Source organism: Elephas maximus, chromosome 22, assembly GCF_024166365.1.
Source record: "Elephas maximus indicus isolate mEleMax1 chromosome 22, mEleMax1 primary haplotype, whole genome shotgun sequence".
Taxonomy (NCBI): domain Eukaryota; kingdom Metazoa; phylum Chordata; class Mammalia; order Proboscidea; family Elephantidae; genus Elephas; species Elephas maximus.
Window position 1 is genome coordinate 7,928,789 of NC_064840.1, and position 21,200 is coordinate 7,949,988.

The 21,200-nt window shown below is 54.2% G+C and overlaps 1 protein-coding gene across 4 annotated transcripts in view; it reads right to left on the reverse strand.

Annotated features, from left to right (window-relative positions):
- Positions 1-409: 409 nt before the first annotated feature.
- The window catches only part of MLXIP (MLX interacting protein), a 69,540-nt gene continuing 48,749 nt past the window's right edge, over positions 410-21,200 (reverse strand). For 2 of the 4 annotated variants that reach the window (XM_049865161.1, XM_049865163.1), the window contains exons 2-17: positions 17,760-17,866; positions 17,029-17,114; positions 15,345-15,434; positions 14,877-14,918; positions 14,384-14,555; positions 13,662-13,751; positions 13,061-13,152; positions 11,473-12,124; positions 10,911-11,032; positions 10,597-10,774; positions 8,953-9,080; positions 8,162-8,266; positions 7,902-8,029; positions 7,660-7,783; positions 6,283-6,412; positions 411-5,375 (exon numbers count right to left, since the gene is read on the reverse strand). In XM_049865161.1, coding sequence (XP_049721118.1) covers positions 5,254-5,375; positions 6,283-6,412; positions 7,660-7,783; positions 7,902-8,029; positions 8,162-8,266; positions 8,953-9,080; positions 10,597-10,774; positions 10,911-11,032; positions 11,473-12,124; positions 13,061-13,152; positions 13,662-13,751; positions 14,384-14,555; positions 14,877-14,918; positions 15,345-15,434; positions 17,029-17,114; positions 17,760-17,866 — 2,368 coding nt within the window. In that variant the 3' untranslated portion in view covers positions 411-5,253. Of the gene's footprint in view, positions 5,376-6,282; positions 6,413-7,659; positions 7,784-7,901; positions 8,030-8,161; positions 8,267-8,952; positions 9,081-10,596; positions 10,775-10,910; positions 11,033-11,472; positions 12,125-13,060; positions 13,153-13,661; positions 13,752-14,383; positions 14,556-14,876; positions 14,919-15,344; positions 15,435-17,028; positions 17,115-17,759; positions 17,867-21,200 lie in introns of all 4 variants that reach the window. The other 2 variants (XR_007514835.1, XM_049865162.1) reach the window with 2 other exon arrangements.

Below are 21,200 nucleotides of genomic sequence, written 5' to 3' on the forward strand. Positions count from 1 at the left end.
CGCTTTCTTAGGACAACGTTTCATGGCTTCCTGATCATCTGATGATTTTACACCTCACAACCACCTTGTAAAACGTGCAGTGCAGGTACTATCTGCCTAAGTTCCAGAGAAGGAATGGGGGCTTTGGACAAGCCCCGTGAGCCCCCCGTTCTCCCTTTGCCCACCTGTGAAAGCCCAGGAGAAGCCGCTGGCCCATGAGGCCCTGGTGAGTTTGTGGTGGAATCTCTGATCTTGGGCCTGCCAGTGGGGGGCTCTCTTTACGACCACACCTTTCAGGACCCACCCATGACCTCCACTGCAGACTGAACCAACACCACGCAGGGCGGAAGCAGTCTACTGGCTGAGGACACCACCTCTATCTGACCTAACCATCTTACCGTCTCTCTAGAGCTCAAAAGGGTAGCATTTAAGGTCACACAGCACAAGCATTTCAAAAAAATAAGGTTTTTATTGTCCTGGATGCAAACATTTTTAAAAAATGCATTGTAGTGTTGAACACAGCTGGTGGAAACGTGCTTCTCAACAGCAGAGTATCAGAGGGTGACGCTCAGGGTGACACATGCCAGAGGGGGCCCCTGACCAGACAAGGCTCTTCTCTGGGTGATTTTTTGTTTTTCGGAGTGCAAGGTGTAACTGTTTCCTCAAAGGAACCCTGAAACAGTCACCAAAACTCATGACAGAAAAAATGAACCATTTAAACAATAAACTGAAACCTGAAAAAGGCAAAGAGCACAGTGTTCCAGCGGTGGTGCTACAAAACAAGCAGATTAATACACTTTCCTTTCACAGCTGGGTGACAAAGGTCCGGCTACAGAAACAACATGGGCGTGGGGAGGAGAGCTGTACTTCTGCCCACCGTGGGAAACAGCCTGGGAACCGAGCATCCCAGGGCTGAGCCCTTCATACCTTTTTAATTGCAGGATGTAAACTCTGTGGAAATGTAGAAAACTTCCGATTCTCCCAGCCCTCCACCATCTCCTGAAACCACCAGGTCTCTCTGAAGAAACCCAGAAGAGAATTCTTCCCGTCATCACCGCTCAGGGCTAAGGCTGTGGTACCAGAGCTTTGACTGGGAGCTGGAGTTGCGTTTTGCTACATAATTGGAAAGGAATTTTACAAACATAAAATTCCATGAAGTAAACACACACATGCAGGCATGTGTAAGTGCGCGCGCGCACACACACACACACACACACACAATCCAACATTCAACATCCCAATTTCCCTTTTCCTTCTCAAAGGTTGGTTTTCACAAGCTCCAACAAGGAAGCAGTCCCTCATTTGGTAAACCGAGCCTGTCACATCCTCAGAATGAAAAGCCAGTAGCCGACCTGTCTGTCCGCCCTCTCCCAGGCCAGCCCGGGCAGAGGCCCACGGGAGGCCTGGACGCTTCTTCCACATTCCTGGAGCCTCTGCCCCACTTCCCAGGGCTTCCAGGGGCGTGGATTACAGAAGCTTGCCCGACAGATCACGGTGTCTACTGCATAGTACACGTAAGCAGCTGAGCTTCATGACTTCAAGCCCCAGCCTCTCTGTCCCCTCTCCTCAGACCCAAGCTCTTTAACACCAGGAGGCACCAAGGGCTCCCGCCAATACCACGTCTCAAGGGCTCACACACACCTCCCAGCTTCTTCCCAAAAGAGACCATGTCCCGGAAAGGGAAGTTCCACCACGTGGTGGGTGGGTTTCACCTATGGCAAAGAGTGCGATGGGAAGCAGGTATCTCTAGGGAAAGGCAATTTTCCCCACCACAGAAAAACCGAGCAGCCCAGCTCACACACAGGTTTGTCAGGAACCACAGGCAGGGGAGCCCCAGCACACAGGCAAAGGCCACTGGGAGCTGGGTGACAACCGCAAGAGAAAAGGACTTCTGAGGGTGGGGAGGGTGGTAAGAGGTGACTGTTCAAACCGGGCAAGGCCAGTCAGGGCAGGGATGAGGGCTCAGCACCCACACCAAGGGAGACAGCGGCCGCGGGACCGAAAGACCCACGGGGCAGACCCAGCTCCACTTCTGATGGGTGCTGAAAACACAGTCTTTTTCAGCTTGCAGTCTCTAAATTATCAACAAGAAGCCTGCCACTTATGGTGCTAGCCTCAGGATTTCTTCCAGCTAGAAAGCCAGGGCCTTCAAAGAAGGGGCACCCTCCAACCTCTCCTTGGACACCCATAACTGGGCCCAGGCAGCTGAGGGGGAAGCCAGCTGCACCACACAGTGACAGGCAGAGCTGGGCGAGTTCTCCACAGCCAGATCTGGGGTGGGGGTGCAGGGGGTAGGCAGAATCAAGCAAGGGTAGCGCCAGCCAGTGCATGTACCACCACACCCCTCACCTAGGGCAGGATGAAGGTCCTCAGCACCTCCCTCGGGTTTGGGGAGCCATGTCCTCTAAGAATCCACATTTACATTTCTACCAGCTAGAGCAGAAAAAGCCTGAGGACCGACCTCTAGAAAGGGAGGTATGGACCAGGTCACAGGACAGGTAATGAGGAAATCTGGAGCACAAGCTCATGAGTGCACAGTGGGGCGGCAGATGACATCCTTGCCCCTCTCTGGTCCTCCTGCCGGGGTGGGAACCCAACCGCACTAGGAACTGTGGGGGACCCCCCCTTTCTCCTCCACAAGACCCAGTGCTGGGCCTGCTTCCCTTGTGCCTGCTAAGCATCCTCAGGCAGGCACCCCAGTTCTGTAAACAGTCTGTGACAGAGGGACCAGCCAGCCTTCAGAAAGCCCGTGTGGTGCCAGCTTTCTGTCCTTGCACTTCCCACTCATTATGAAAAAGCCGCAGCATGCAGAGAGCTCTGATGGCACAAAAAGATTGCACAGAAACACCCTTCCAGAGATTTCTGTGCCTCAGAGGCTTGTTTTTTTTCTTTTCAGATTGATTTTCTTTTTTCCAAACTGTTGGTATTTAAACTTTTCTCTATGGATGTAGTGGCCAGAATGGGGGTGAAAATGAGTGTAAACAAACCAGAGTGGCTTCCGCCCAGGGTGAAAATCAAGGCCCAGCCTCTCTGACTGGAGTCCTCAGACAAGTTAACTGCAGGGCCAAGAAACAATCAGCTTTGCAGCAAGAGGCACAGCTTTGTGGCCTGACAGCCACGGTGGCCATCGGGAGCACCAAGAGAAAAGAACTGAAGTAGATCTCTACCAAATAAAAGCAGGCATCTCCTTAGCAGTCTGCTGGGACACACACACTCAAGTCTCACACAACCTAATAGACTGAAATATCTGACGGAACGTGGAATCACAGACGTTAATTCAGCCAAAGGGAGAGGTAGGCCAAAGAAGCAAAAGGCCAATTTTATATCCCACAGAGTTTTAAAAAAAGAAAATTATTCCCCAGCAAGTGGTGAGGAGAAAGCTATTGACGTAGGAGAGTCCTTGGCTTGGCCCCCACACTGGCCAGTTAGTCGGTGGTCTGCATGTTTCACCAAGAAGGCACAGGAGTTGGGGGAGGGGCTGAGCTGACAGCCCCCTCGAGGCCCTCACAGATATATGCTTGTTGTGTTTTTTTTTCCCTTTTGACCTTCAAGGAATTCTTACCAAGGTCTTCACCTTTTGAAGAGTGACCTCATGGTTCCTCCTGGGGTAGAAGGAGAGTTCTGTTACCATTTCCCAGAGAACTGCTGAGGACCAGTCCACTGTCTGGGGCTCAGCCCTCAGGAAGGTTCTAGAACTCTCAGGAAGGTTCTAAAAGCCTGAAGACACAGTCTCTGGGAGGCTGAGGTGGGAGCTCCACACTGATCTCTCTTGTGCAGGGCTGAACCACAGACAAGGGAGTGGGAGAGACAGTGCCTGATTGATGGTGGACAGAGAAAACCCTTCTCTGTCTCCCACGACCCCAGACAAAGCGAGCAGCTGTGCCCCTCTGAGCAGAAGCCTCTGGGAACCAGAGGGAACTGTGAACACTACTGAACTTTAGGAAGCCCCCACAGCGCCCCCTTGTCCCGTGGCTCCAGGCTCCTCAAAGCCACCCTAGATTCCTGTGCCACCGACAATGGCAATGCCTACTGCTGCTCTGGATGCCCCAGCAGGAGGTTAAATCAGTCTCCAGAGAGGAGGTGCCATGTTGGGCTTCCTGAGCTTCACAGCGGGCGTCCTGCCATTCAGAGGGGGAGGACGGCTAGGACTGGGCCTCCTGCAGCTCCTCCATCCATCCTTTCCTCCCTTCTGATTGCAACACACACTCCAGAATGGCCCACAATCCTTTGCAATTCCCTACTTTGAGCAGACTTGACGCTAACGCTTGACAGTCTGACCTGTGACCCCAGGTACGATGCAAGGGTTAACCCCTCAGAGTGCTGCCAGTCCACGTTCAATTTCTTCATCAAAACAAAAGGCAAGGCTGACTTTGGGCTTGATGACATCTTTGGTCCAGAAACTGCTATGGTTTGTGGTTCCAGCTGAGTGATGGCAGAGAGTGGTCAGGCCGAGGGCAGCGAGGTGGAGCCCAGACTTCAGAGGCTACAGCTTGAGGGTGGGAGCTTCCATCCAGCACCACTCAGGGGTGGTAGAGAACCTGGGCAGTAGGGCCATGCGTGAGGTGACCCTGAGAGGGCCCTGGGTGGAATCCTGCCCGTGGCTCCCAAGTCAGCGAGGCTATGCACGTTCAGTGTCAAAGGAACCAGACTCTGGTAAACAAGTACACCACTCAAGTGTCCAGGCCAGAGCACAGCCGTGTTGCTCACACTTCCGTTCCACCCACGTGCATTCGTGGTCTCAGCCCACTGTGCCTGAGCCTGAACTCAAGTCCAGATTTACTTACGAGGTTCAGCCTGTGACAGCTCATCAGGAGGACAGGACAGGAACGTGAACCACCCAGCAGGAGGGGAGAACTGCAGCTCAGATGGAGCTGGGAGGTGCCTCAGAGTCACCTAACCTGAAGAGCAGGCTGTCTTCTCCCATCCAGATACTCCATTCACAACTGCAGGGGCCTCCCCCTGGCAAACCACCGCGGCAGGACAGGACAGAGAGAGCAGGTGTGTCCCTTTGTCCGGGCTCCCTGAGGGCAGAGGGACTGGTGACTGAGGTCGCTGAGTGAGAGAGTTCACAGCAAAGGGTCCCCAGATCTGGGCTATTGCTGTTGGCAGGACCCAAACCTGCTGCAGACCTGAGCGTGGTATTTGGGATGGCCCGGGGGACCGTCAGTGTGGGAGGGGTCCTGAAGCTCTGCGTCAGAACAGCTGGGGGCGCAGCCCCCCCTCCACAGGCAAGAGTCTCCATGGCGTCTCATGCAGCCGCATGCCAGCTAAGCGCTAAGACTCGCCTGTTCTCTTGCCAATTCTGGTGACAGCCTCAGAGGCCTGCTTGGGCAGCTGGGCTGGGTCTGTCAGAACGGAGGTGGTGGTACTCAGGTGGCGGAGAGTGTTCAGCACCACTGCAAGACAGGAGTGGGGTGAGCGGGAGATGAGTACACGCCCCTGTAAGCCCCACGTCTGGGGCAAGTGTCCTGTGTACACGCCCCGTGTGGTGACCCTCCTGCACTGCAGCGTGGGGACCACTGAGCTAGACTGAAGGAGGGAGAGATGGAAGCCCTGGGCTGACGCCTGGGCACTGCATCTTTCTGCCTTTAGGATACTCCAAAGCTCTAGTGGGAACTGCAGACAGGTGAAGAACCCTAAATTTTTCCTGCTTGCCACAGGTTTTTCTCCACTTGTTTCCATATTAAGCTTCCATAACCCTAATTTGGAACCCCTGGGTGATGCAAATGGTTAAGGCACTTGGCTGCTAACCAAAAGGTTGGAGATTTGAGTTCCAGCTGGAGGCACCTCAGAAGAAAGGCCCGGTAATCTACTTCTGAAAACTCGGCCACTGAAAGCCCCATGGAACAAAGTTCTACTCTGACACACGTGGGCTGCCATGAGTTGGAACTGACTCCGTGGCAACTGGTATTGCCTTAATATACGGAAATAGCTTTGTTAATTATCACAAGAATCAAACAAGTACCTGAGAGCGCCTGACACAGGGCCTGGCAGATAGGAGGTGCTCGATATAAGGAGGCTGAATTTGGTCAGGGACACACACCCTGACCATAGGAAGCCAAGGTGAGGACCTCAGAGACCTGCTTACCGCTCCTCCTCCAAGTGGCCTTTCTGGCTCAGGGCCACCTGACTAGCACCATCCTCCAGTCCTGGGCATTGTTCACGGGGCTCCTTACAGGGGCGGGCTAGGTTTTCTTAGGTCCTGCCTTCAGCTAAGGGCCTCCAGGATCAGCATCCAGGGTTTGCTAGGCCCCGGCCCCCGGCCCCCGGGCCCCGGCCCCGGCCCAACCCCGCCGCACTCACTTGGCCTGAGGATGGGCAAGGAGCAGCGCTGGTCGAGCCAGGACAGCGCTGTCCGGTGGAGCTCCTCCAGACTGCTGGTGGACACCATCCCCTTGAATGACTCAAACAGTGGCTTGATGATGATACTGAACTGCACGACGCTTGGTTAAAGAAAAGGTCTTTGTGGGGAGGCCTGGGACGTGTACCCAATTCCGGTTATGAGCCAGTCACACCATTAATGGTTTCCCTCAGGACTGGCTGGTAATTGTCCACAGAAAATTAAGAAAAAGAGAGGGTGAGAAAGTGCTCTAGATGAGGTCAGGGTGCCCTCACACTGGCTGGCATGTTTGCATCTGATCGGTCCTAACCCCGGAGCAGGAAGGAAGCAGGGACAGGGCGGGTCCTTGAGAGGACTGGGTGGTCGTACAGTGCTGTGAGCAGGGCAGGAACGTGGCAGGCACAGAGGGAGACAAGGGCACCTGTCTAGACATGCCAGCCTCCTGTTAAATGTGGCAGCTCTTGATCATACTCTGCTCAGTCTCCCAAACCCCCTGAGAAAACAGGCTCAGTGAAAGCATGAGGCCCATGTCCTCATCGATTCACCCTGACCCGAGAGCACGTCCACAGTCCCCACTCTGCAGCCATTTTACCAGGATGCACCTGACTCATGCCATGAATGGCAAGGGCTCAGGAGCAAACAGAGTAAAGGCAGGTCGGGGCACTAGGGCTGGTGGCAGTCGCCCCTTCCTGCAGTCGCCCACCAGTGTGCACACATCCCACCTGCCCTGCCACCATCGATGGTGGTAACGGTTCTCTCCTCCTGCACGACTGTCCCCTCAGACCCTCAGACCCGAGGCCCCTGAGGCGGTAGCTGACCCACCAGGTGTGCAGGGCACAGGGTAGCCTTGGCCCCAGAGACAGACCTGGCACTCCTTACCAGTCAGACCCTGCGGCTTGGACAGAGAGTGGCGTGAGGGAATGGGCTCCAAACCCAGGCTCTGCCCTTCTTGGTCCCCCCCCCAAAGCCATCTGTCCCAGCAGGGTGGCACCCTCCTTGTGCTGCCAGGATCACTGAGCCTGCTGCCAGCTCATGGGGTCCCTCCCTCTCCCACTTTGCTGCTCTGAAGTGGCTGAGCACTGTCTTTATTTTTCAAGGACCCGTTCTGCCTCCCTGCCCTTCCGGCAAGGTGCCCAGGAAGCCCCAACCCTGATGTAGTTGACGACAACAGCCCCATTCCACACACCAGACCAGGCCTGCTCTCTCTTCTGAGACAGAGAGAGACACAGGGACTCAGTGCTCCTGTCTAAAGATAATCTTTCTCAAGAGAAGAGAGGCTCAATGTCTGCTCTTTCGCTGCACTGGCTGGGGGTGGGAGAAGCCAAGAAAACCAAAGATACAATCCAGAACTTCCAATTCTGCAGGGTTCGGCTCTTCACATATTCGTCAAACATGTCTTTCATGTGATCAAACTGGCGCCGGGTGACAGGGACACCGGTGGCAGGGAGCAGCTGCTGGCAGGAGCTGAAACAACAAGTGGCAGGCTATGGAACAGCTGGGGGCTTGTCGGGCTGGCTGCCGGGGGCTGCAGTGTGTAGGAGGGGAGGACCCTCGCCTGGCCCGGCACTGCCCACAGCCTCACATGATGGTAGCATTCAGGGCCTCAATCTCCTCCCGCAGCCGCCGGGCCTCCTCCTGCAGCTGGCTCCTTTCCTGCTGCAGCTTGGTGATGTACTCCACCGTCTTCTGCAGGGTGATGGCGTGGCTGGTCTGTGGGAGGCAGCCGAGTCAGGGGCAGCACCCCGAGGGAGCCTGGGTTCCCGGCACCAGCAGTAGCTCAGCGCAGGGCAGAAGGCATTCTGGCCAGTTCCCCAGCCACCTCCACACACTCAGTCAGCCTACCAGTTTGGAATTATTAGAAATCAGACTATTCAGGGTGTCAAAGCCGATCTTGATGTTGAAGCGCCTCTTCTGCTCGGCTGAAATGTGCTTCATCTGCCGGTTCTGCTGAGGAAAATGGCCGTCACTGGTGACATGGGTGAGGCAGGCCGGTCACACACTAGGCCCAGCCCTGCACACGTCCTGACCCCATGCGAGGCTGTGGGGCAGGTTAGGACCGAGGGGCGCCCACCAGGCCAGGCTACAGAGGGGTGTGGAGGGAGGGAGGAAGCTGACAAAGAACTAGGCTGTTCCCAAGAGGAGCCAGGAGGGGGCAGGACAGGGAACACTGGAACACCATCACTGCCAAGTGCAACAAGCAAGCCGGTAAGCGGCTGTCGAATAAATGTGCTGACTGGGCCTTTGGACTCAATGTCCAATCATCCCTCTCCTGGTCCCGTTTTTTCCAATGTTCCCTCCCCCTTACAACAGATGATGGTCAGAGGCGATTACCAGCGCTGCACGGGGACTACGCCGTTGGCTCTGGGCTCAAGCCCATGCAGAGGTCTCCGACATGTCCAGCACCCCCACTGGGCTGATTGTGGGGAAGCCAGCTACTGGGTGGGGAATGGAGGGGCCAATGTAATCCCAAGATTAAAGCAGCAACCCCCAATGTGCCTGACACGCCCTAGACTGCTGCAGCCGGTCATTCTGTGCCTCTCCTTTCCAGCATGTCCCCAGTAAGGGTACAGCTGACCCAAAGCCTCCACAGTCTTCTCCCCACCCTCCCGAGGGAATCCAGCCACAAGAGATACCTTTAACACAGCCACATTCTTGGGGTCTGCAGGAGATTTCCCTGAGCAGTTGTTCTGGGGAGACTGAGGACTGGGGCTCTGCTCAGATGCACATGGAGAGGCCTGCCCGGAACTGGGGCAGTCACGACCTGAGAACACCGGAGACTCACCTCAGGAACAGAGCCTGGGAAGTGTACGTGGCAAACCAGGCGAGAAGGGCCACCCCACCAGCAGTCTTCACAGACCAGGGAAACCTGACAAGTCCCAATACTTGGAACCTTGCTTATAACTCCCAGAGGGGCCCCCAAGAAAAAATACACACTCTGGCCTAGATAAAGTGGTGCCCAGCTGCCCTGGGGTGTGTGGCTTGGCTGAGGCAGGATCCAGCCTTCAGAGGAGGAGCAGACGTGCCCTGGGCTTGGCCTGTTAAGACTCAGAATACCGCCTCCAGGCACCCAGGGTACCTGTGGTGTCTGTAAGGCTCTTGCCCTGTGCAGCAAGGAGATGGGTGTATTTTCATTCTTTAAACTGTATGCATATGTCTTCTTACTCGTTTTACCATACCTGCCCCCCAGACGTTTTCTCATTAGAAAAACAAAAGCATCCTTTCGCCCACACAGAGAGTGACAGAAAGGCCCTGTGGCTGGGGCAGCCACGTTCCCGTCTCTGTCTCTGGGGTCTGGGTAAGGGACGCTCTCTAGGAGGATGTGGTGGCTCCCTCAATGTAGCAAAGCACCTGAAGTTCGTCATTCTCTACCATGTGATTTTTCCCAAATGACTTCCATCCAGTGTCACAGCCTCCCTCTGAATACCATGGACGAGGCACTGCTCACCCCTGCCTCTCCCTGATGACTATGCCGTGTTTTTATCTTCCAGACTGAAAGTCCTGACCTCTCGATCCCTGCTTGGGCAGGTCCCCCCATCCACTCCTTTCAAGTTAGAGACCTTTCCTCATTGGGCCTTCTTGACACGGAAGGAAGACAACTGTTTGCGTGAAGTTTCAGAACAGCAGTCCAGGGCACCACCTGGCCCTGCCGTCTTTCCAGATGTAAACTGGGCAGTCGGTCCTGTCCTGAGCACCTCATCAAGGCTAAAATGGGCTGGCTGACGTGGACTGCTTTCCTCACCGTGAGGCTGGTGCCGAGAAAAGGCTGGGAGCCTCTGGGGCCACAGTGGCTTCGCAAGTCCTTTCTGGGATCAGAACTGGCTGCTGAGGGGCAGTCATTTCTGAAGCAGAGTTTAAGAGTACTTTCCCAAGGGTGCCAGCTGCCTACATCTAGAGGCTCCTCTCCTGCCTCAGTCAGTCCGACTGCTGCCTATGCGGATGCTGCGGAGCACCAGCCTGAGGTCTCACTGATCAACCTGAGGGCTCCCATGCCAGACCTCACAGCCTAGTGGCGGGATGCCCACTGCACCCCACGCTGGACTTCACAGCCCGGGGGAGAACACCCACTGCACCCACACCAGACCTCACGGCCTGGTGGGGGGACACCCACTGCACCCCACGCTGGACTTCACTGCCTGGGGGGGAACAGCCACTGCACCCACACTAGACCTCACAGCCTGTGGGGGGGACACCCACTGTACCCACACTGGACCTCAGCCTGGCGGGGCAGCTCCTGTGCTCTGACAGAGCCCCACCATCCCAGTGGAGTGAATACTCACTGGGACCTGCAGTGGGGAGCTGGGGGCCGCCCCCATGCACCAGGCCCTGCTCGCCCTTCACCAGGGTGTCTGGCACGGTGCCCGGGGAGAAGAGGCGGGAGACAGGACGCTGGCTGCCTGGGCTATGGCCGAGGTCTGCCACTAAGATGCTGCTGTGGAACTCCGTGACTCCAGGAGCCTACAGTGACATGGAGAGAGTGGTCACCTGACAAAAGACACGTGGCAGAGCAGGAGACCAGTCATGTTACAAGGGCATGGAGGGTCTGCCCAGGGCCCCAGCCCCTCCCCATGACAAGCGAGCTGGCGTTTCTCACCCTGGCAATGGCAGCGGGTGCGATGACCACGTTTGACTGGGACATGGTGGAAGCCAACATCCCTTCTCTCTTCAGAGGGCCTGATGTCATAATCACTGCTTGTGGTTGTCCTGGAAAGGCAGCTGACAGAGCAGGGAAGGGTGAGGGCCCCAGGTCATGCGGTGGTCAGCCTGGTTCTGCAGACTGCATTCCGGTTACCACTGAGCAGCAGGGCTGCCCAGGACCAGGTGACCCCTCCCGCCACCGAAACACCTGACCCTCAGTGCAGGGAAAGAAAAAGCCACCCAGGCAGCAAAAACACTCCTGCAACTTGTGCCTGAAGGGGACAGATTACAGACCCAGGAAGGAACAAGATGGTCAGGGCCATGAGTTTTCAAACCATGGGTGAGACCAACGTACAGGAAAAAAAAAAAATCAACTAGAATAGACAACACATCTGTATTATTTCATGAAACTTGCGTTTCACTCACATGTGGGCATGGGGGTAGGGTACACGGCCCCCTGCCTGGCTTGTAAGACCTGGGAATGCAGTCAGCCTCAGGTGCAGCTCCACTTGACTCACCTGGGGTGATGCAAGCGTTCTTCAACACCAACGACACAGGCTCTGGTTTGGGAGCAGGCACTATTTTGGGAGGCTGCTTGGGCCTCCCCCCAGTCAAGGATACAGGTTTGGGGGGCACAAAAGTTAAACGGGGTTGGGGGGGTCCAACCATTGGTGGCTGGATGACAGGAGACAGGGCCAGGCCACAGGAGGAGACCGAGGGGGTGGGGGGACAGGCGGTGATCACCAGGCCCTGGCTGTGGCTGAAGGTGGTGGCAAAAGCGTCATGAGTGAGGGTGGCAGAGGCTGTGTGGGTGATGACAGAGGGGGGTTTACTGACTCCAAACTTCTGTGCCTGCAGGAAGGCAGAGGGGGCTGGAGGGCTCAGGGCAGTGGCGGGAACCGGAACCAGTGGTAACGTGGGTGAAGCAGGTGTAGGGGCAGGGCTGGGAGAGAGTAAGGGCATGGTAAAGACGGGCAGGAAGGGCTGGGGCACACTCAGTGCGGGCTCAGTGGGGCCAAAGTCTGTGGGCTGGACGAAGGGGTCCCCGGTACGGGGGCCATGGTCACAGCTCTGCTGCTCTGAGGGGTCCAGGGAAGCAGTCGCAGCGGGGGCAATGAAGTTGTCTGTGAGGCTCACAGTGGGGAGAGCGGTGGCTGGCAGGATGCTCTCCTGAGAAAGTAGGTAGAGGAGGAGAGAACAAAGGCTGGAGTCAGACGTTCGCTTTTACTTTCTAGAGCTACACACCACCAGGACAACAACGTGCTCCAGGCGCCAGATGATTCCTGGACAGGGGGACCAAGGAACTGCCTTCCCCCATCACACTGATCTCTGGGCACAGATCTGCATTTCCCTGGGTATCTGCAGGCTCCAGTTTCCACCAGGAACCAACGCTAGCACGGAGCTCAGATGGCAATTGCTCCATAGCTGGATGCCAGCCAAGGACTATCCGGTTTCTGAAGTCCAGCAGGGTCTCCCCAGGGCCTCTGCCATCTCCCATTACAGGACAGACGCAGCATGGATCACAGCTGCTCATGGGGTCCCCCAGGACCATTTCATGTGTCAACTTCTAGAGAGGTCACCTCTTCCTCAACAGGAGAGGCTATGAGGACTCAACTGTTTCAACCCCAGTCTCCACAGAAGACATTCTTCCCAGAGCCAGATGGAAGAGGACAGTGCCAGGTTACTGGAGTCTCACTGGATATGAGTGCCAGCCCGAGAGCTCCTTACGGATAGGGAACCATGCCTCACTCAGCCCTGCGGCCTAGAACTTGGGAACCAACTTTTGCTAATTGAGGAGCAAAAAGGGAAAGAGATATGCAGAACTTGGTTTTATTAATGGCCTGTGTTTTCTGTCTAGCTAATCCCATCTTAACTGGTCAGAACAGGAGTGCACACGGAATACAGGGAGCCCTGGGCAGGCACACGTTTCCCGGCAGAGCTTCCATTGTCATGGACACTGAAGGGCGCTCTCAGGTCAGGAGAACTTCATCATACATTACATGTGGGTCAGCACGCGACGGAGCAACCCCGAGAGCGCTGCTTCCAGCCGCGTGGTCCTGCCCTGAGCGGAGCCCTGGTGTACGGCTCTGAGGACGAGCCTCATACCTGAGCAGGGGGGCTGCTGGGATCGGGTGCAGGGGCAGGGGTGGAGGCAGGCAGCATGGAGCCAAAGATGGAGCGGCTGGAGGAGAAGAGGTCTGAAAGACAAAGTTGGGGGACTTGTGAGCTTCTCGTGCCCACCATTCCCAAGGTCCAGACTAAGCAGTGACCCCGCCTTACCCAGAGGAATGCCATGTCCCGCTGTAGAGAACTCTGCAGAGGCCCTCTCGTCAGAACTACACATGCTGGCAACTAGCCTGGGCTCTCAAAGACTCCCAGGCCGGATCTTACAGCCATCTCTAAGGTGCACAACTGCTGCATGTTGGCTGTAGCATGAGCGCCCCCTCCTGCCTAGAGGGGGAACTGCTTATACCCAGAGCCAAGCCTGAACCTTGGGGGACAGAAAGCAGATTTCTTAGAGAACACTGTTCCAGAAAAACTTCCCAGGCTGTGCAGCTACTATAGAAGAAAGGTTTAGTTTTCACTAAATCCTAAGTCTGTGCCTTGCCCATTCTACCCAATTCTCTCGGAAAGGGAGGCTCCTATATGCTTTGTCCTGGCAAAGGGAGATCCAGGTAGTGGCTGTGTTCTCTGCCCCAGTGCTCACCCTGAAAAGGCTCAAACGTGTCCATGAAGTCCAGGTTGGGCTGCAGAGGAATCAGCCCTGGCTGGATCATGTCTGCGTTTCCCAGATGTGCTGTGGGAATCAGACAGTAGAAAGGTGTCATTCTGCCTTCTCAGGTGGCGTGGTAGGAACACAGAAAGAGGCTGGAACAGAGCTTCCTGGCCCTGCTACATTCTAGATCCTTTCCAGGGGAACTGGTGAGAATTTCTACCTCTGCAGGTTCATGGCCATTCCCCCACTCAGAAGGCAGGAGAGAAAGGTCAATGGAGTATCCAGGAATAGACACCCCCAAGAAGCCGTGAGCAGCTAAGCAGAGATCCCTGTGGCTCGGTGGCTCTTCCCTCAGGGTTAACCTCTCAGACCTCATGCCACCAAACTAGGGGCCATGCCCAGGAATGCTTCTGATTTCTATAGTGAGTCACGCCCCCAGCCAGGGGCCAGTGTTAGAAACATGTCTGTTCTCACAGTGGGACCGAGGGACTGACAGCTGTCTTGGCAAGGTTCCTCTGCAGCCCCCACCCCATCAAGTGCACGTAGCCTCATGTAAAATGGCGCTGGCCACTCCTTCACCTCCTCACATGCCTGCCCTAAGCAAGGGACCTGCAGCAGGCCAGAGCTGGGCCTGAAATGAAGCCTGGCCCAGGGGCCTGGAGGGGAAGCAAAAGCACAGGGTCTTCAAGTTCAAAGGGCTTAGGTATGGTTACCTATTTCCCGTGGGTTAGGCCAGGCCACAGGCTGGTGTGAAGACAGTGTGGAGAAGAGGGTGTCGCTGAACTCAGACATGAGCATGTCAGTGTCCAGCAGTGGGTCCTCCTCCATGGGGACTGGGGTCTTCCATCCATCCCCATGTTTGTGCCAATAGAGCAAGTCATCATCCTACCTCACAGAGGGGGAGGAAAGGTGAGAGGGGAAATACGGTGCTTGGGTTTCCCAACCTTGTGGCGCTGGGGAAGGCGCAACAAGGGCTGTGCTGTTGAAAAAGGTGAGTGGTGAAAGCTTAGTCCAGCCCCTGAGATGGTGAGGACTGGGCTATCCTGGGCCCTATAATAGACCTTCCCATGAGGAGGGAGGCAGCCCCTTCTCTAGCCTGAAGGGGAGTCCAGGTGCCCCCACCCCACCCACTGCAGAGCTCATGGCTCTGTGCAGGCAGTGGAGGCTCCCATGAGGGGTGCCCCAGCCTCTCTGAAGCATACTCACCTGCGCAAGGCTGGACAGGTCTTCATCCTTGTGCTGCTGTAGCTGCAGGGGCGGGAGAGCAGACGAGGTGGTCCCCTCAGGCCCTGAGCAGGGTCAGGCCCTCAGCCCCACCTCCCTGGGAGTGAGGGACCTCTCTGGACATAATCTGGGGCCCTGGGAGACAAGCAGGGAGAGGGAGCCTGCCTCTGTTATCCCCAGGCCAGTGCCTGGCCCAAAGGAGATTCTCAACCAGCGTGGAGTCAGTAGCCCCAGTCCACAGCTGGGGAAACTGAGAGCAAAGGGGGCGTGACCGTGGCAGGCCCATCATTTGGGCTGAGACCAGAGCCTTGGATCCTGCCTTCTCCTTGACTCTCCAGCCCCAGGTGGGGAGCTCGAAGCCTCTGGCACCTGGGAACAGTGGCTTCTCTTCCTTCCCTCCCCTGCAGGGCCTTCCTGAACATGCTCTTTAGGAGCCAATGCCGGAAATACCCTTTTCTTGAAGTAGGTTCTCCACTTGTGATATTCCCTGATGACAATCTCAATGCGGCTCTTCCAGTACTTCCCTTCCGTGGTGATGGCCTGCAACAGGGACAGAGGGTAGGAACACAGCAGTTTCTTGGTTGATTACCAAAACTCAGTGTGTGAAAGCAGAAGAGTCAGACACTGGAAGTCCTCCTGGGTGCCAGCTCAGAACGTATTTACAACGTCACTCACAAAGGTGTCCCATCTTGTCTGTGCTACAACCAGCCCTCCAACTGAAACTGCACTTTCATCTCGAGACCTAAGGTACCCCAGGTGCCTCGGCGGACTGGTCCTGGGAATTCGGGTTGGAAGTCCAGGGCAGAGCAGGATGCTTGGGCAGAGAAGCAGCCCAAAGGCTCCACTCCAGCCTTTGAGGAACTTGCAGAAACTCATAGGCAGCCCCTTCCCACTTCCAAAGGGGAGAAACTAAGGGCCAATCACAGAAGCTCAGGTGGAATGTAAACTCTGAGCATCTGGTCCAGCTTTCTGTCATGGGAGGTAGAAATCCCTTTCACAATATCCCCTAACTCATCCGCTTATAGGGTTTTCCCTCCCTCCGCCCCCCAGTTGCCGCTGATTCAGACTCGCCGCGACCCAATGTGCGTCAGAGGAGAGCGAGGCTCCGCTGGGTGTCCAGTGAGTCATTTGTCAGAAGCACGTCACCATGTCTTTCTTCTGAGGCACCCCTGGGCAGACTAGAACCACCAACCTTCTCGTCAGCAGCTGAGAGCATTAACTCTTTGACCACCCGGGGATGAATTCACCACGTCCTCAGACAGCTCCCCTTACTTTTAGATTCCTGTTTTTCCTTCTTCTTCTTCCGGCTAGGCTATTTTAAAGCCAGCTTCCCACATGAATACGTTAGTGTGTGTCTCTAACTGCGAGGAACCTTTTCTGAAGCGTGATTACAGTATTATCACCACACCTAACACAACGACATTAAGGCCAATACTGGAACATGTCCAACTGTCTCAGAACTGCCTTTCGTTAGGTTACTTTTTAGATTGGGTGTTTTTTTCCTTGTATCGTAAAAGACATGCTTGAACAAAACTACAACAACGCAAAAGAGCCTGAATGAGGGTCTCCGCTCCTCTGGCACCCCACTTGACACCACTCCCCAGAGTACCCTCTGTTAAACGAGTTCTGGGTATCCTTCTGGACGTTTCCTATGCAAGTATAATCAAAAAGATAAACACGTTTAAAAATTAACAATGAGACTAAAAACACCGTTGTGCTACTTCCTTTTTTTCATTTACTATTTCCTTGACATCCTTCCATCTCAGTACATAAGGGTCTGGAGATGAGTCACTCTTGAACTGCTAAAAACACCTGTCTTACACTGAGTCCAAACCCTCCATGTTGACTCCCAGAAGTAATACTGATCTCACATGACAGCAGAGGCTACGTCCCGATCGGAGAACCCCTCAATTTTGGGTCAGTCCAGCCTGAAAAGGGGGGAACCCCTGTGGCCCATGGGGTGTCAGAGACCACTTGCTGCTCATGTCCCTTCTCAAGGTGGTGCTGGCTGAAGAACACATAGTCCTTGGTCTCCCATCACAGAACCCAGCCCTCCCTCCTAGCCCTCTAAGTGTTTCCTCCTAGAACTAGAGTGGCTCTCCTCTCTCCACCACCATGGCCACTCGCCCAGTACCTCTGGCCGGCGATGCTCGTCCACGTCCACAGAGCCGTCAAGGGGAGTAACAAAGTGGCATACGGGATTCTTGCGCTTCTCCAAATCTGGGGGGAGGGAGGGCGAGAAACCATCACTATAGCCAAGAGCCCTGAATGAGCTCCATGCCCATCTGTCTCCACCCCTTCCCACGGTGCGGGACCCTCCAAGTGTCCTCCCTTCTCCTCCCTTGAACAACTGGGGAAGTCAGGGAAGCCAAGGAGCCAAGTTAGACGACAGGAGCCTGTCAACTATGCGTGGGTGGGAGGGGCGTCTGGCTTTTCGAGAGCACACTCATCTTCTGAGGACAGTACCAGGCCCGACAGCACTTGTACCAGCTGTGGATGGAGGAGAGGGCCTGCGCCTGCTTCTCAGTCCTGCTGCTCCCTGACCTTTCAAAGGGCACCTCTCTGCTACAGCCTTCCTGACTCCTGAGAAGAACGAGTCCCTCCCTCCTCTTCTGCCTTGACAATATGGGGCTTGTGTCTCCATCATAACTCTGAGCCCATTACACTGGGTCCTACATCAACACACCTGCCTCCTCCAAACTGAGGGCATCTGCTCGGCAGAGGCCCCTCTGCTGACGACAGTGTCTGACGGCTAGACTAGGACGTGCCTTAGCCCTCCTGCCTCCAGACTGCACGAGAGACACTGCTGCTTGGAGCGCAAGGTTCCAACGCTCGGGGCCCCCTGGGTGCTCAAGCAGCACTCACACTGCATGTACCACGCCCGCCAGATGGCGTTATTGAGCCGGATCTTGTCCCTCCACTGGAGCTTCAGGCCTTTGAAATTCTTCCACTTTGGAGACACCAGCTTCCCACTGAAAGGCAAGACAAAGAGCTTGGGAAACTCAATGACTCCTCTTAAAACAAAGTAAAATCAAGTTGTGCCGTTCCATCATTTCAGGACCCAAACTCTGGATGGATCCGTTAGAAGCCCCGGGCAGAATACATGAGTCACTCGCCAGGCTTTGTGGTCACTTCAGCATGACACCAGGTGGGAGGGGGTGGGGCGTGAGGAGTGGTGGTGGTGATGGGGTAAGATGTGGAGGGAACAGGACTGGCCATGGGTGGACAACTGTTGGAGCGGGCAGACGGTAAATGGGGTTTACTACACTATTCTGTGACTTAAAGCTTTCAAAGGCTTCCCATTACCCTTGGGATACTGTAGGGCCACTCAGGCCCTATGGTAGTCTGGCTTCTCCAGCTTGTCTACATCAGCTACTTCCCTGCCTCCACCACACTAGGTGGTGGTCACTACCTTGACCAGGCCACATTCTTGCTCACCTCAGGGCCATCCAAAGCCAGTCAGAAAGCACAGCACGGTCCTCCCTCCTCCCCTTGGCTTAGCTAGGGTTTCCTTATCCTCTAGGCCTTTACTTCAACATCACTTCCTCCAGAAAGCCTCTCCTGACTGCTCAAGCTTGGTTAGCTGTGCCTGCTGTGTGCCCCACAGCCTCTCTCTGCTCTAACACTCCGAACACAGGCTGTGTAACTTAGGCTTCAGAACACTGGGTGCTCCTCAAGGGCAGGGGTCTCGCCCCCTTCCTCAGCCCTTAGCGCGTGACGCAGGGCAGTCTCTTCACACTTGTAGACCGAGTAAATGTGGCCCAGGCTCTGCCTTCCGAGAGTAATGGGAGCAAAGAGGCAGGCAGGGCACCAAAAGTGGGCGCCTTGGGTGTAAGCTTTTCCTCCTGAGGAGGAGGGGCCAAATGACAACAATGGGGCAAATACAGAAGAAAGGAAATGAATTACAGGCCAGGAGGTCGTGTTAAAGGTCAGGTCTCTTGGTAATAACTTAAACCTAGATAATCAAGGTAGATTAATAGCTCACATTTCTATTGTTTTAGGGTTTGCTGTGTGTGTGTGAGAGAGTGTGTGTATACATTCATTTAATCCCTATTAAAACTCTCTGGGCATGGTGCTGTTATCTTGATTTTAACCTAGGAAACTAGAGTGCCAGAAAAGTGAAGTGGCTGCCCAAAGGTGCACAGCTCATATGCAGTTACACACAAAAACTCTAAACCCCACACTGCTGGCAGGTGAAGCTAGGCAAAGCTGATGAACATGGAGGCAGGTTAGAAGTGCCCTTGGACTGGGGACAGAAGTGTCCACTGAGAAGGGAAGGAATTTTGTACATTTGAGTTTTATCTATTCAAAAAATAAACAAAAATGTTATGATCAGAAATTTTAGTTTTCTGTATCTACTCGTGCACAAAGGGGGGAGAACTACACATTTTAAATTGTATTAGTTATTATGTGTAATAGTAAAAAACTGAAAATAATGTAAACGCTCATCAATAGGGAAACAGTTAAATAAGCTACGGTATGATCATACCATGAAAAACTGTGCAGCGATTTAAAAACAGAGAGACAGATCTACGTGTTCTCACACAGACAAAACTCCAGGACATGGTGTTAAAAAAAAAATTAATTAATGTGTAAAATATATATACATATGTGTGTGTGTATTTATATATATAAAACCAAACTCGTTGCCTTCGAGTCAATTCCGACTCATAACAACCCTACAGGACAGAGCAGAATTGCCCTAGAGGGTGTCCAAGAAGCTGCTGGTGGATTCAAACATGCTGACCTTTAACAGACAAGCTCTTAGGCACTGCACCACCAGGGCTCCATATATACATACATATACACATACACACACACACAAACGAATATATAAAGAGAGACCACTCCTTGCTGCCTTATGGAAAATGGACCAGAAAGGCGGTGCAGGAGTGCCTGTGCGCCCTGTTAGGAGGCTGCAGCATCTTGGTGTCACCCCTCCTGGCTCTTCACACAAATCGTGTCACTAGCTGTAGCCCCAAAGCATATCAGGTCCCACTTCTGGACAGAGCCAACCCTCTTTCCCCTCCTCTACAAGATCTTCCAGCAACCTGATGTCTAGCCAGGCAGGTAGTTCCTAGGGGTAGGGTGGGGAGTACTGTCCTTAGTTTTTTATTTTCTTAAGGAAAAAACCCATAAACTTTATATCAGCACACCTTCCTCATGTTGACACCCAGAATTCAGTGGCCCTTCCTCTGTGTGTAAGACAGAACCAGATCCTGACCAAGCACTTTTCACCAGCAAAGACAGTGGGAGACGACAAGAGCAGAAGTGAAACAATGGGAAGTAAGGGCACCTGGGAAGAGACCACTTTGGTGTCTTGCAGTGATCTGTGAAGAACTAACTTTTGGGCTTATAATATAAAGCCAACCACCTCTGCTTTGTTACTTAAGAAAAGCGAAGAGCATGTAAACAGTAAGAGCACCTTCTCAGAGAAGCCAGGTCACACAACAGTTCAAATACAGCAAAGGGGCGGGAAAACACAGCAACAGAGAAATTAACCCTACAGCTGAGAAACCAAATCTGATGAGTTTAGTTTTGGGATTTTCCTCTTCTTCTTCTCCCCTCGCTGAAATGTTTCATTTTTCCTTGATGTTTATGTCAAATACGGTCAAACTTCAGCATGAATACACATTATTTCATAATGTCCAACTGGTACCCCACTATCACCCCCAGGCTACTGTAATATCTCAATAGCCAACAGGTGGCGCTGAATAAACACAAAAAACAACAAAACCTAAACCATTCAACAGAAGAGAGTCAAAGACCAGTGTCAGAGATGTTTTAACGGCGACTGACCTTCCTCCCCAAACCCAGTAAGAAGCACCCATGGTGGGTGCTCCTCTACTTCCCTCCCAGCCCTTCCCCAACCTACTCCTCTCCCAGACACCGTGACTGGGACGCTCCTTAGTCTGAACTCAGAATCACAGCGTATTCCTTCTGTAGAGCCACTAGAAGCACATCAAGGGCATTTCTGTAGAAACAATGGCTGACTTCTTCCTGCCTTAACCTCTCAGACCTACGTCCTTGTAGCTTGGGGCTCCCCACTGTGAGCAAGGACTACCCTGGAACACACTGGTCCATTTACCTAACCCCTTTTGACTATGGACCGCCAAAGTCTAGCCTGACTCATCTCAGTGTCGCAAGCACAGTGCTCAGTATACACTGTTGTTTGTTAGTTACTATCGAGTCGGTTCTGACTCACAGTGACCCTATAGGACAGAGTAGAACTGCCCCATAGGGTTTCTTAGGCTGTAATCTTCATGAAGCGGATGGCCAGGTCTTTTCTCCTGCTGAGTGGCTGCT